The sequence below is a fragment of the Ziziphus jujuba genome, chromosome 6 (assembly GCF_031755915.1).
Source record: "Ziziphus jujuba cultivar Dongzao chromosome 6, ASM3175591v1".
NCBI lineage: Eukaryota > Viridiplantae > Streptophyta > Magnoliopsida > Rosales > Rhamnaceae > Ziziphus > Ziziphus jujuba.
The window spans coordinates 30,400,453-30,415,436 of NC_083384.1; the positions used below are offsets into that span (position 1 = coordinate 30,400,453).

At 32.7% G+C, this 14,984-nt stretch overlaps 1 protein-coding gene across 1 annotated transcript; it reads right to left on the reverse strand.

Moving 5' to 3' along the window:
• Positions 1–2,110: 2,110 nt before the first annotated feature.
• LOC132804073 (disease resistance protein RUN1-like) lies at positions 2,111–14,474 on the reverse strand. The gene is made up of 4 exons (XM_060817977.1): positions 14,123–14,474; positions 2,567–3,048; positions 2,265–2,405; positions 2,111–2,137 (listed from the first exon to the last, which is right to left on the reverse strand). Exons 1-4 carry the CDS (start codon positions 14,472–14,474, stop codon positions 2,111–2,113), a joined length of 1,002 nt encoding a protein of 333 aa, XP_060673960.1.
• Positions 14,475–14,984: the final 510 nt, after the last annotated feature.

Consider the following 14,984-nt stretch of genomic DNA (forward strand, 5'->3'; position numbering starts at 1 on the left):
AGCAGTCAGAAAATAGACTTGATTTTCTTCAAAGTAAATCTTAGGAAATAATATCTCTGTCTTTAGCATCCAAATGCTTTGCATTTTATTCACCAACTAAAATACGCACGTCTGTTTGAATTTCTTCAAATGAATTGTAAAATGTGATTCATCATCGTCTTCTTCCTCATGAGAGCGAGAGATAAGAAATTGATCACTTCCACTTGCATTAGAACATTCATCATCAAAGTCTTATCTCTTTCTCTTACTTTGAATAGTTTTTGCATTAAATTTCTTTACATCTTCCTTGTTTTTGAACCAAACCCCCCACTTCTTTATCTCAAAATATTCACTGCCCAAGTTGACATGTTTCTTAACATTAGAGTCAAAGAACAAAGGCCAGACATGCAGAGAGGCTTCAATGCTACAGCAAGAGGGCCAGCTTGGTTTAGACAATTTCCATGTTGGGACATACCACATTATTATGTAATCTAAACATTCATTCTTTGCCCAAAACAATGGATTTTCATAAAATTCATAAGGACTATCATCACCAATGGCTTTGAGTATACAATTAATTTCAATGTCCGCATAAGGTTTAATTTTTTTCAGACAGCCAACTACACAGAGAGCCAAACCCAAGAAGTTGTCATTATTCCAAAATGGAGGAAGCATGATTTTCTGTGAAGTCCCCGAAGTTTGATTGCTAAACCACTTAGGGATTTGGTTACCCAAATAACAAAATTTGACTTTGGGATTTGCCTGTACCATAGAGTAATTGGAAATTAAGTACCTGGATAACAAAATGACTTGTTAAATAGAATTAGCTAGGGAGAGAGAGAGAGATAAACATACAGGTTGAAGTATTTTGAAAATTACATAATCAGCAATGATGGTGTTGCATGTATCCTGATTCAACTTGTGACAGCCAAAGAAGTTAGCAAATCTTTCGGACATTGTGTAAAATGTCTAATATTTTCTCCATTGAGCAATTTCTGATATTTTCTCTAGGGACTTGGAAAAATCATAGTAGAGTTGGTCTTGGATTGCAGGCCTCCAATCTGATATTTTCTCCAATGATGTACAATGTCTTGCATTTCATGTATGTACAAAATAATGGAAGATCCAGTGATTTCAAGCTCTCATAATGTTGGACCTCCAATGATATTAAAACAGGAGCAAGGGAGGCAATTTTTGAAGTTTTGAACAAAATCCAAGCCACAAATACTTAAGTTCCCTTAAGTTACACAACTTGTTTAGGAGAAACTCTATTTCCCTACAACTGTACGGGTTCAATGATTCAATGGAAATTAGATTCTTAATTGACCCTGGTAACTCTTTAATCCCTGCTCCAGATATGACAAAACTTTTCAAGTGTTCCATAGGCTCTAAGATTTCAGGAAACATTTCCAGTTTACACAGCTAGATAGATGTAGTGATTGAAGAGATTTCAGCTTGCAAATGCTGGTTGGAAGACTTCTATGTCTTTCACAATCATGCAAATCGAATTGAACAATACCAAAGAGACTCCCAATTGATAAAGGCACCGCTTCTATTGGTGTCCCACTCAAACGTAAAATTGTTAAATTCATTGGAAACTTTTGACAAATGTGGACTTCAAGTGAGGAGAGAGACAAAATATTGTTTCCAAAACTCTTGAGAAATGTCAACTTCTGCTGACAAATGTTGCTCAGAAAATTCTTAATGCCTCCACACTTTACAAGGTCTAAATACCATCCGCTCCTTAAAATCTCTTTAAATTCTCTACAAGGTCTAAATACCATCCGCTCCTTGAAATCTCTTTAAATTCTCTAAGTTTATAGCAACCATTCAAATTTAGATAAGTAAGCTTGTCAAGATTTTCAAGACATGAAAAAACTTGAACCAAACTTGTACAGCTTTCAACCAAACTTGTACAGCTTTCTAGATTTATACTTTCCCAGTTCGGAGCCAGGTGAGACAGATGTGGTATTTGTCTAAGGAGTTTAGAATAACTAAGATCCATCCTTCTTAACATTGGAAAAGACTGTGACGGAATGGGGAATGAAAGGACTACAATTGCTTAGTGTATAATCATGTAATTAACATTTAATACAATAAACCTAAGTTAAGAGTTAAGCATACCTAAACTTCATGATTCCAAAGTTTTTGAACATGGCTGCCACATAGTATCAGTTCAACAAGATTTTCAGAAGTAATGATTCCAAAAGTTATAAATCCCAATGGAAGTAATTTAGTTTATCAGAAAGATAAGAATCATGGCCTTTAAAAAGGTGCAGTTTGACCTTGCTATCACCAATATTATCGTCACAATAAATTTTGAGGACTCGTAGATTGCACATCTTCGAAAAGGCTGCACGAGACACTTTTACATCTCTAGTCATTTCAGACATGTTGAATGATATAATTTCAACTACTATAGTTCCCTACAAATCAAATGAAAATTAATATTTAAAAACTAATATATCAAAGTGTACAATATAAATATGCTTATCGACGTACATAAACACCTAATAATTTGCTTCTTGTTAATTAAAACAATATTTCAATCATTCTTAGAAGGAACCAATAACACATTTGCACTTACAGTATTTCTTTCCAATACATGGAAAATTTCCTTAGCATCCCAAATCCTACTACAATGACCAGGTTTTGTATGTCCATCACAAATAATTTTCTGACCCATTTGTTCCAACAAATCATGCATTCGTAGCTCATTGCCTTCTGAATATCTATCGTAGTCAATTAATGACTTTTCAATGAGATCACTTATTCCTACTTTCACCCAGGAATTACCATCATCTAGCAAGCTTTCTACATGATCTCTAATAAAAGGCCCATTAAATAGACATGCAATGTTAAGAAATATATTTTGGGTCCCTTCATCTAGTCCTTCATAATTAGTTGCCAGCACATTTAAAATATTCTTGTCTGGAAACTTTTTAAACTTATTTAATGCATTTTCCCACTTTTCTTTGCTTTTGGAATTAAGGAAAGAACCCAAGACTTTAAGAGCTAATGGATTTTCATCTGCATACATTACCACCTTATTTAACAACATTTCATCATCTGTAGAAGGAGAATTTTTACCAAAAGCATGCAAACAAAAGATCTCAAGAGATTCTATGTGACTTAATCTCTCGACCTTGTGAATGTTTCTATTAGCAACTTTCTTAAGAACTTGCACATTCCTAGACGTAACTATGATTCTACTTCTAGGAGCAAGCTGATTATATCCTTTAACTAAAGCTTCTAATTAGGTCCAACTATCCACATCATCCAAAACCATGAGTACTTTTTTATGCCAAAGTTTGTTAAAAATACATGGTGATGCTACAAATGGGGTACCCATATTTAGAATAGCTTTATCATTTAATAATTCAGAAAAAAGCTTCTTCTCAAACGATTTGGTCCACATCTTGCATATTCTTCCCTAACATTAGAAAGAAAAGAGCAACCTTCAAATTGAGAATATGATAACCTTTGATACACAACACTAGCAAGGGTGATCTTACCAATACCTCCCATGTCAGGACCCATCCAAGATCCCTCATCGGAACTCCAGACAAATCTTGATCCCAGGAAAACCCTACTGGATCCTCCAATAGAAAATCCGGCAGAACCTCCCCTAAGGGTTGGACTTACCACAATTTCCGTGCACTGAAAATACACTTCTATATACACCACCTTATTCCTCCCACCTTACTACAATTTACTTCCACAAGTTTGCAGGACTTCAAATAAATGATAGGGAGCCAGTGCATAATTAAATAGATAATCATCCAAATAGTACACAGAGTGTTATCAAATACAATTGAATATGAAATTTAATACAACACAAGATAAAAATAAATAATACAAGATAGAAAGGAAAGGAAAAGCCTCTTGGACTTTCGCCAACGAACCAAGACGTCGAGCTCGCCCTCGGATGATCAACGTCGACTAACCTAGGCCTAAGGGAAAAGAATTTAAAAACGTGAGAAGCTAATCATCTCAGTGAGTGACCCAATCTACTATACAATAATAATGATAAAAGGGTAAATAACTTAGTTAATTAATTAATAAGAAATAAGTAAATAAATAATAGGTAGTTAAAAATAATATTTTCCCTCAAAACCCTCACAATTCACTCAGTTGGAAAAGATTCATTTTTAAAACATTTTCACAAAACCCAACATTTTATGCCCCAAAAATCCAGAAAATATTTAATTAATAATTTGCAAATAAAAGACAATAAATTAATAATCCAAAAATCTTAGTGAGAAATAATTATAAAAAAATAAGACTAATGACAAATATTAAATTGGGAATAAAGTATGTAACCAATTAATGCGAAAACACAATAAAATTTACATTAACAAAAATGATCCAAGAAATATTTAAATAAATAAAATAAAACCAAATAATTAACAATAGAACTCAGTTTAAAATACCAAAACAATTTAATTGATAAAACACTATTAAAAACATTTTAATTTAAATAAAATTATAAAATAATGTATAACTAAAATCATGTTGTGAAAACCATATGATGCACCCACTATATACCAGTGGCGCCAATGGTATCCAGCATCCCAAGCACCGCCAGACAGGAGGTTAAAGAGAGAAACCGACACACGGTCGCATGGCATCCCACCGCGCCGCTGCAAACAGGCGTCACAGCCATGGAGGGGCGGCCTACCCTCATCTGATGGTAATCACAAGACAACCCCATAAATCACCTGTGCACTACTCACACCCACCTACGCACTAACTACATCCACCTGCACGCTAATCATATCTATGTATACAGAACACCAGTACGTGTACGGTGCATCTAAAAAAATCATAAAATCAATATATTTTTTTCAAATCTCAAAATCTCATAAATACCACCAAGTTTATTCCATCCAATTAAACCCGTAAATTCTCCACAATTCCTTTAAAACTTATCGTTATAAATCCATCGCATAAATTCCATCAATTTCAAATCCATCAATGAAATTAACGACAATTTAAAATAAATATTCCTTCAATTCCTTAAAATTCAAAATATAATTAAATTCCACAATTCATCAATACATAAATACATTTTTATAAAACATAAATAAATTCACAATTAAATTCAACAACAATTCAAATTCACAATTTCTTTAAATTTGAATTTCATAAAAATAAAGTCTCCATAATTTGTCAAAATCAAATTATGCTTTAATATACATATACATTTCAATTTATTCAAATTGTGCCATCAAAATTTCAAATATAATTTTACTAAACAATTAACACATGAAATATCACATTTCAAATAATCAATTATCACAAAATACATATAATTAAACACCCAAAATTAAGTTTGAAGGTGGGTCACTCACCTTGAGCACGCAATCCAACCAAGATCCTCAATAAGATCAATTCTACAACTCACAAGTGCTCCTATAATAACAATATTACACAGGGTCAAATAAATTAATATTTTATTCGGATAAATAATACCTGGTACCCGAGGGAGCTAACGCAAACAGTACTCAAAATTCACAAATGAGGTGTCTATGGAAAGCTAATGAAACGGGGATCACATTACCGACCTCCGTTGGACTCAACTCGACCAGAGGTGGCCGGAAAGTGGATGGAAGATTTCGGCCGAACTTCAACTTGTTGTGTCTCCCAAACGGTAGGGAATTGAGTTAAATGGACCTCAAAATCGAGCTCAGGAGGTCTAAAGTAGGGAAAAAGAGTATGAAATCGGACTGGGTTGGTCGGAAAACAGCGAAATCATCGGAGAGTCAAAATGGGCCACTGCCGGCTTCATCCACCGATTTGGGCGCGTTGCCGATTGATAGAGAGAGAGAAAGAGAGAGGATGATGAATAGAACCCCTTCCCCCCTCTTTTTCACGTGCCCGAAAGAAAAGAAAAAGAAAGAAAAAAATAAAGGAAAAAGAAAAAGAAACAAAAACAATAGGAAAAGAAATTAATAAAATAATGTAAAATAAAATAATAATGAAATAATAATGTATTAAAAAACTTTGCATATCCAGAACTTTTAAACCACATATCCGTTTTGGGCATGCCACTAGTCTATGAACTTGTATCGACGAGTACTTCACAATCGTGCACAAGTCAAAGTTCAATTTTGTACAAACAAAAAGTCAACTCCAGCACCCCTTGGACAGTTTGGACCTCAACTTGTTTTGCCCATATCTGTCAAACGGTAGCTCCATTTTCAATGTACTACTAGTCTATGGACTCGGGTCGATGCATACTTTGAAACAATACCCCGGTCAAAGAGAAATTCCATATGGAACAAAAAGTCAAATTTTGACCCTTCTCGATCAACGGCGATCAAACCCGATCAACCTCGGTCAACGTGAAGAAAATTCCAATGTTGTTCGAGATGGGGTGTTACATTCCATGCCCCAGATACCTATAATACAAACATCTATTGAATCAATGGATAATAATGAATTAATTTTCCAACGAGGCATCCCTTGTAATGCTCATTTGAAGGTTGGTATTTTCGCAATTTCAATGATATATCTTCAGCAATTTTTTAAACTAACTTCACCTCGGGACTACATAAATGAAAAAAAGAAAAGAAAAGAAACACAATTGTTAGAAAAATAGGACCAACATCTTGATATAAATTTACGTATTTGAAGCAAAAAGTAAAAAGGAAAAAAAAATAGAGCTACTTTATTTAATTATTAACATTATTCAATTTTTCACTCTATATATTTATTTAAACTCTTAATATTTATCACCATTGGAACCCTAAAAATAAACATTTAAGAGTAATCATTTAAATTGTCATTTAACATGTAGATTCCACTGATAATCATTAACATTTTTCACTTACTTTAGTTTTTAGTGCCTCAACTAAAATAAAAATATGATTATATCGTCTAATTTTCATTATTGTTCTATTATTTCAATGTTATTTATCATTGTAAAATTAATGGAATTTATCACTAATCTTCTCTCATTCATTCAATTTTTTTTTTACTGTGTTAATTTCACTCTAATTGAGAAAATGTAATTAAACCTCTTAATGATAATGCTTTATTAAATTGTTTGTAAACAGTGACATACAATTAAAAATTGCTTGACTATTTTATACTACTATTAGTTATAATCAAGATAGAAAATTAAAATACCTGAAATTCTTTGCATCCAACCCACATAGATTGGATGTTTTTGTTAAAGTAGACCTCCATTCATGCACCTTCTCCATTCTATCCTTGAAACGTTTGCCATGTGCATCAAATGCAACTTTAGAACTTCCCTCCTGTTTTTGTACAACCGATGGATCCATAAAAGATTGGCATAATGCTACTCTGCTTATTTCTTTTCTTGTATTCAAGTATATGCACGAGTTCGTCCAAACACCATGTGGATGAAGCAAAATTTTTAAAGAAAATGATTACCCAAATCTTCGATTCCTCGATTGCTTTGCGAAGTGTGGGTGAAATTTCATCACCTATTTCAACTTTATGATCCATAAAAGTTAAGATTTGATTTGCAGATAAAGCCCCATAAAGATAGGTAGCAAATGTATCATGGGTGTCTTCACCTCTAAAACTGAGAAACACATCATACTTTTTTGGAAATTTTTACTTTTGTTAAGGATAGATTACTGAAGAATTAGGAGAAGAAGAAGCCATATATATAAATTTTTATCTCTCTCTGTCAAAACCCATCCAAGACCCCTCACAAAAATCCTGCACAAGCCCTGATCCCAAGGAAACACCACCGAACCTTCTAATGGAAAATCTGGCAGCATCTCCCCTAAGGGAAGGATTTACCACAAAATTTATCTGCACATAAATGCACTCCTATATGGTACTACCTTATCCCTCCAACCTTACTACAATAATTTCCATAATGGCAGCACTTCGATAACAATTTGTATAAAAAACGCACACATGCATATGCAATAGGAATAATCAACTAAATAAACAACCAAATATACCTTTAATCATTCACGTTCACCTACACCACCCACTTATTACAGTACATTTCAAATACATTTTAAATATCATGTTACAAAATATACCGATGCGTAATATAGGAAGAAAAGTAAAACAATCATCACATCAACAATAATAATAATAATAATAGCAGTCATTTCATGATAAAAACAGTATTAATATCATCTGTCATATTTACCCAAAGGTAATCACTTGTCCAAGAGCTATCGCATAACTACAGCTGTCCCAAGGACTATCTCACCTGCCCAAAGACTACCATTTGTCCAAGGACTATTATACCTGTCCAATAGCTATCTTTCTTACCCATAGGCTGTGATACTTGTTCAGATATATCATATGATAATAATAATAATAGAAAAATACTAATAATAAGAATAAAAATAAATAATGGCAATAATAAAATTAATAATAATAATCATAATGATGATGATAATATTAGTAATAATGACAATAATTGGAAACATAATTCTGATAAATAATAATTGTAATATTAATAACAAGAATAATATTAATGACAATAAAAGCAATTAAGTATAATGTTAGAAAATTAGGTTATGAATAGATAGAATAGTACGAGATCAAATAATATTTTAAAATTCAAAATATATTATGAAATATACACTCGTATCAGGTATAAACGATATCCTCCAATATGCTGCGCAATCCATGATTCTAACTATCGCTAGCACCCTGCTACCAATACAGTCCAGGGTGGTTGCTTAGATTGGCCGTCCAATCCCTTGGACTCGCAGGCAACATAGTTACAAGGCCAGCTCTTCATGGACCACATCGGATCGCTGTCCCCATACGGTGTGATACATACAATATAAAACATATATACAAAAAATACTTGATGCACATACTATATACCAGTGGTGTCCTACGGTGCCCAGCATCCCAAAGCACCATTTGACGGGGAAGTTAAAGAGAGCAACCAACATACGTTCGCATGGTGTCCCACCGTGCTGCTGCTAACAGGCATCCTGGACATGGAGGGGGTGGCTGATGCTCACTGTGCATTATACCCTACCTACCCTCGGTCCAATGGCAACCATAAGACAACCATATAAATCAACCTGTGCACTAATCACATCCACATCCACCTGTGCGCTAATCACATGCACAAATTTTTATAGTATTATTAAAAATAAGGAGTCTCAATAAAATAAAATAAAATAAAGTTTATGAATAAATAAATAAATAAATAAATTCATTAATTAATGTATAAAATATATTTTTTTTGGAAATACTGAATTTTAAATAAATATTTTTCTTTAAATCCATGCAATTAATTTTCACCAACAACATAAAAATTCTTACATAATTAAAATCACATAAATGCATTATTTATGCATCAAAATTTCGACATTTAAATCAACAATAATTTTAATAAAAAAATTAAACCAAAATTTCATAAAATTAATCTCTTCTACAATAATTCAATTCGATAAATAAATAAACACATAAACATATTTTCTTTATCACAGTAATTTAATAAAATTAATTCATATAAATTTGGTTTGCATCATAACCTCAACAACAAAATTAACAGTAATTTTGCAACAATTGAAAACTACAATTTCCTTAATTTCAAAGATATAAATTAAATGCTATACATAACTTTGACACCATAATTTTAAATAACAATTTTATTTAGGCATTAAACACATAAATTCCCATAACACAATATTTATAAATAGTTATATACACATATATATGTACACACAAGCATATATATATATATATATATCAAACTAGCACATACCATGGAATGCACCAACACTTATACATCCGCATATGTATACATGAATGAAACACATATATATTTACAAACATACGTATACATAAACATATATACACAAAACCCGATTGGCTTTAACTCAAAAGTTGGGATTTTCAACATCTTGAGGATTAATTTAATTTAATCATTTCTTTGGCCTCCAACAATCATTAGGAACTTAACTGTAATGACAATTGACTGAAGGCTTGTCTAATTTCTATCCAATTTCAACATAAACATAACTTAGCTTCATCAAAGGCAACTTCCTAAATACTCAACTATAATTCACATTCTAACTACCAATTTGAAGCTTATGTTGAGAGCACCAAGAATATACCTTCAATTGGTTCAACTGATGCCGGAGGTGGCCGGAATCTCATCGGGACGTTGTTGCAGAAATGGGTTTTGTCGTATCTCCTAAATGATCGAGTTTTGAGCCAATCCAAGCTTGGAAATGGACTTAGGGGGTTTGAATTTGTTGGAAAGGACCACCCATTTGACCTCATGCTCATCGGAAGATGGCGATCTGAAAATGGATCCCACACCGATTTTCATGGCTTTCCGGCGAGTCTAGACCATTTCGTGGCATGATAAACATGGCTATCGTTTCTTGGGAATGTGGGTTTCAAGTTGGTATAAACATTTCTTGGTGGGTGTCCAAAATTGAGAGGAAATTGGTGATGGAAAATGGTTGCTGTGAATGAGCGGGGAGGGGAAGAGAGAAGAAGGAAGAGAGAAGAAGAAAGAAGAAGAAGAAGAAAGGAAGAAGAAAGTGTCCCGTGGGTATTTTCCCATGTGGGGAAGAAAAAAAGAAAAAGAAAATAAATAAATATATATATAAAATAATATTAAAATAATAATATAATATAAAATAATAAAATAATGTATCTGAAATATGGCATTTTCTTATGGTGACACATGGCGTCCTTTATAATGTTACACGTGGCGTTGCTGTTCACCCATACTCATAGATTGATGAATAGTAATAGCTATCTTGGAAAAATTTCACATGCCCGTAACTTTCCAACCACATGTCCAAATCAAGTGTGCCACTAGTCTACGAACTCGTATCAACCATGCATAAGTCAAAGCTCAATTTAACAAGAATAAAAAGTCAACTCTAGCACCCTCGAATAGTTCGGATCTCAACTTGTTTTACTCATAACTTTTAAATTGTAGTTCCGTTTTCGACGTGCTATTAGTCTGCAAACTTGAGTCGATGCGTACTTCGTAATGGTGCCTTGGTTAAGCTAGAATTCTTACCGAGTCAAAAAGTCAAAATTTGACCCTTCTCGGTCAACGATGATCAGCTTCGATCAATTTGAGAAATTTCCGATGTACTTCGGGATGGGATGTTACACTCTCTCTCACTCTCTCTCTTTCTTGGTTGGGATTACATAATTTCTACATTAGGGAAGGGGAGATGACTCAAAACTATAACATGAAAGGTGTAGGTTTGATGGGCTTTACCGACTAGACCAACCTCAATTGTTAAGAAGAAGCCATGTTTACTATTGCAAATTAAAAAGCTTCCTTAGTGAAGAAGCTCAGAAACATAGATCTATATAGATAAATGTTATAAACTAGATCCAACAAAATGTTTAAACTCTTCGCAATCCTTATGACCTACAAGGAGTTACAAAGTCAGCTATCAATGCCGTCTGCCTGTGAGTTGAGGAAGTCAAATTGCCTTTTATTATTATTATTGCACAAACGACATCAAATTGTCTAGGCTTTTTTTAGGGAAAAATAGATAACACCACCCTTAACTTTCACTAAAGTTTGAATTTTCTATCCGAACTATTTTTTTGTTGCAATGTCCTCCCTAAACTTAACATAATGTCAATTTGCTCCTTTTTATTTTTTTTTTTTGGGTTAGAATTTGGAAAAATTGATTGGATAATATTGAAATTGCATGCTTATATTAATAAAATATGCCTAGAAAAAATTTTATTTTGATCAAATTTTATACTAGGTATAGATAATACTGATGAGTATATTGTTTTTGGTTTATTTATTTATTTATTTTTGTTTATGACATATTTTATTAATACAAGCATGCAATTTCGATATGAGCCATTCAATTTTGCCACATTCAAACTTGAGGGAGGAATTTGCTAAAAAGTTGAGGGAGGACATTGCTTAAAAAAACAAAAAAAAAAAAAACATGTTTGGGAAGCAAATTGAAACGAGGCGAAAATTCAAGGGGGTATTATGTAAATATCCCTTTTATTTACAGGATTATTAAATTGGGGTGGTTTAAACGTAATTTGCAAGTAAGCTCCATTTTCTACCCCGAAAACTGACTTCTATTTAAAATAAATAAATAGACCACACGCAAATACTTTTATTTTATTTTATTTTATTATTATTATTTTTCTTTGAATTGGGTTTGTTTACACTTTTTAAAATATGACGATTGAGAACTACACTTTTTTTTTTTTTTTTTGGGAAAGAAAATCCAACAATACATTAATTATTTAAGAACCAAATACAATTATACTTCAAAAACTATTGATTAATTAACAATTATAAGACTCTACACAAACTTATTTTAGCATGTCATTAGCATGCAAAAAGTAAGAACCTAAATATATACCTTGTTTTACCAAAAAAAAAGAAAAAAGAAAAGGAGTCCTTATATACCTTGTCTTAATAAAAAATCATATCCATTAGGTAGTATATAAGGACTCTTTAATTTTCTCCGCAAATTATGTAAATTAATGGTTCGAAGTAGTTAAAGAAATATTTCATATTGATATTAGAAGAGAAGGGGGGGGGGGGGGGGGGGGGGAGAAAAAGAAGAAGGAATATCAGAAAGATGACAAAAGAGATAACTTTAGGCTTTGGTTGTTCCCCTGGAAAAGTCGAAGGAAAAAGATAGATGAAAAAGTGGAAGGAGAGAAATCAGGTTGGTTGTTTGGTTAAGAAGGAGAAGAGGGTTGATGGAAAATTAAGGGATGGATTTTTCATCCAAAATAATCCCTACATATACTGAGAGATTATTGGAACGAAAACGATCCAGGGAAAATAGGTTGGTTGTTTGGTTGGAAAGGAGAAGAGGTTGAATGGTAAATTAAAGGATGGATTTTTCAACCAAAATAATCCTTCTACATGTAGAGGGATTATTGAAAGAAAACAACGTAGTTAAGACAAAATAGCTAAACTTATATTTTCATGGTTTATTGACTCAACTTTAGTTAATCTAATCATTATGTTTGTCTAAATATTGACAATTGTATGTCATAGATTATAATTATAGAAAGATTTGGAAATTACTTTTTTGTTTCACATTGTAAACCCATCGTGAGGGTATATTAAAAAGGGTGAAAAACCATCAGTTGTAATATAGAAAAATATATCTAGAATGAAATAGAAGAGCCAAGGTAGAGCACCCCTGTTTTCTACAGTTTTCGACAAGTCTCCGAGAAGTTTCAACAAGAACTCTTTCTTTCTCTATATACATCGAAGTCTATCGTAATAAACTCTTCCTCCCCTGTTTCTTCTTCTTGCCGTAAGTGAGTTGTAGACAACGTATTTCCTGTTATCTTCTTCCATTGCAGGTCACACCTTGCTTTCAAGACAGCCAACAATACAAAACATGATCATGCTCTTCATTGCTCTCCGTTAGAAGCCTCTTCTATCTCTCTGTTTTTTGAAATCATATTGAAATCTTAGGCTTTATTTTATTTTATTTTTTTTAGATGTTGAACCAATGAGCTTATTTTAATTTATGAATTCTCTATTTTATCTCCAGCTTCTCTTTCCTGAGTAATTCTAGGACATGAAAGAAATAAAAAGGGACACAGAATAAAGAAAATTTACATTCTCACCACTTGCATTTCCTTCAAGTTGAAGAAATGGAAGTTTGAAAACTTGTAGACCCATTTAACAAGGCTCATATATATGAACAAGTTTCTAATGGCATATCCAAGTTACCAATTGTTGGGTTAGAATCTTTCTGTCAAGCAGTAGTTGAATTCTGTAAAAAATTTCTATTAGAGATTGATACATACTGGTTACAATAATGTAGAATTTTGTTTATTATAAGAGATCCCCCGTTTGCCTATTTTTCATACAATGTCAGGAACACATTATGATCTGTGAAATGTTCTAAAAGATTTGTAGTGTCTCAATGCTTATGAAGAGCCTGGAATATATATTAAAAACAACATAATGTTCCTTAGAGCCATGATCTACTAAAAGCACTGAGAGATCAACTGCTGCAGAACTAGTTTATATATCTTTATAAATCATAAACAAAGTAGCAGTTTGAAAATTTTTATTGAGTACTATTTAGTAACAAAATATTTATGGAACAAATTAAAACTAAGCTTCTTCATGGTTGACTTTAATCATTTCACAACTGCTAGTTCTCAGAGGCACAACACTTACACGATTTGTTGGGATTGATTGATTTCGCAGACAAAATTCTTATACTTGAGAACATTTCCATCTTTACACTTTGATAGCACTCGAGTGCTTCTTCTTTTGTCATTACAAACTTTATCTGAATGCCTTTTTTCTCTTCTGCAGGGCCACGTCTTCTTCCCCCACTGAGTTTCTTTACTTCTTTCTTGACCAATGCTTCTGAAACTTCAAGGAATTTGTCTTTCATTAGCTTCTTTGGTGATGGTTTCTTGCTTGGCTCATATCTGTACATAATGTTTGTGGCATTCAGTTTCTTAAGTTCCAGTATTTCATCTAAGGAAATCTTGTTGAAGAAAGAAAGAATAGAGTTCAACATTTCTAGAGGTATCAAAAAAAAAAAAAAAGAGAGAGAGATAAGATAAGGTGATGATTAGTAGGATTTGAAGCATGAGAGTTGTGGAGCGTGTATATTATATATACATATATTATGAGCATACATATGCATTAGGAACAGGAACAAACAATTTGGCATTGCCTGGAAATATCGTATTGGCTAGTGATGACTAGCAAACAATCTCTGTCAATAATTAATAACTCAAGCATCCTAGAAATTTACAATCCAAGTGGACCTCAATAAGAGTAAGAATATCAGGTTTTGTTGCAATTTCCACAATAACTTTGGAAAGCAAAAAGACTATTTGTCTAGGAAGTGTGAATAATGTCAAACCACATAATAAGAGCTATTCAACTTATCTGAGAAATTCACAATTTCGGTGGGTAACAATACTTGTTTTGAACTGCATATCTTTTAGAGAAAACGTCGTCTCGTCTGGATGGCAGTCGTAATAGAGCCGAAAAACACATTTAGCATGATTTACTGAGTTTG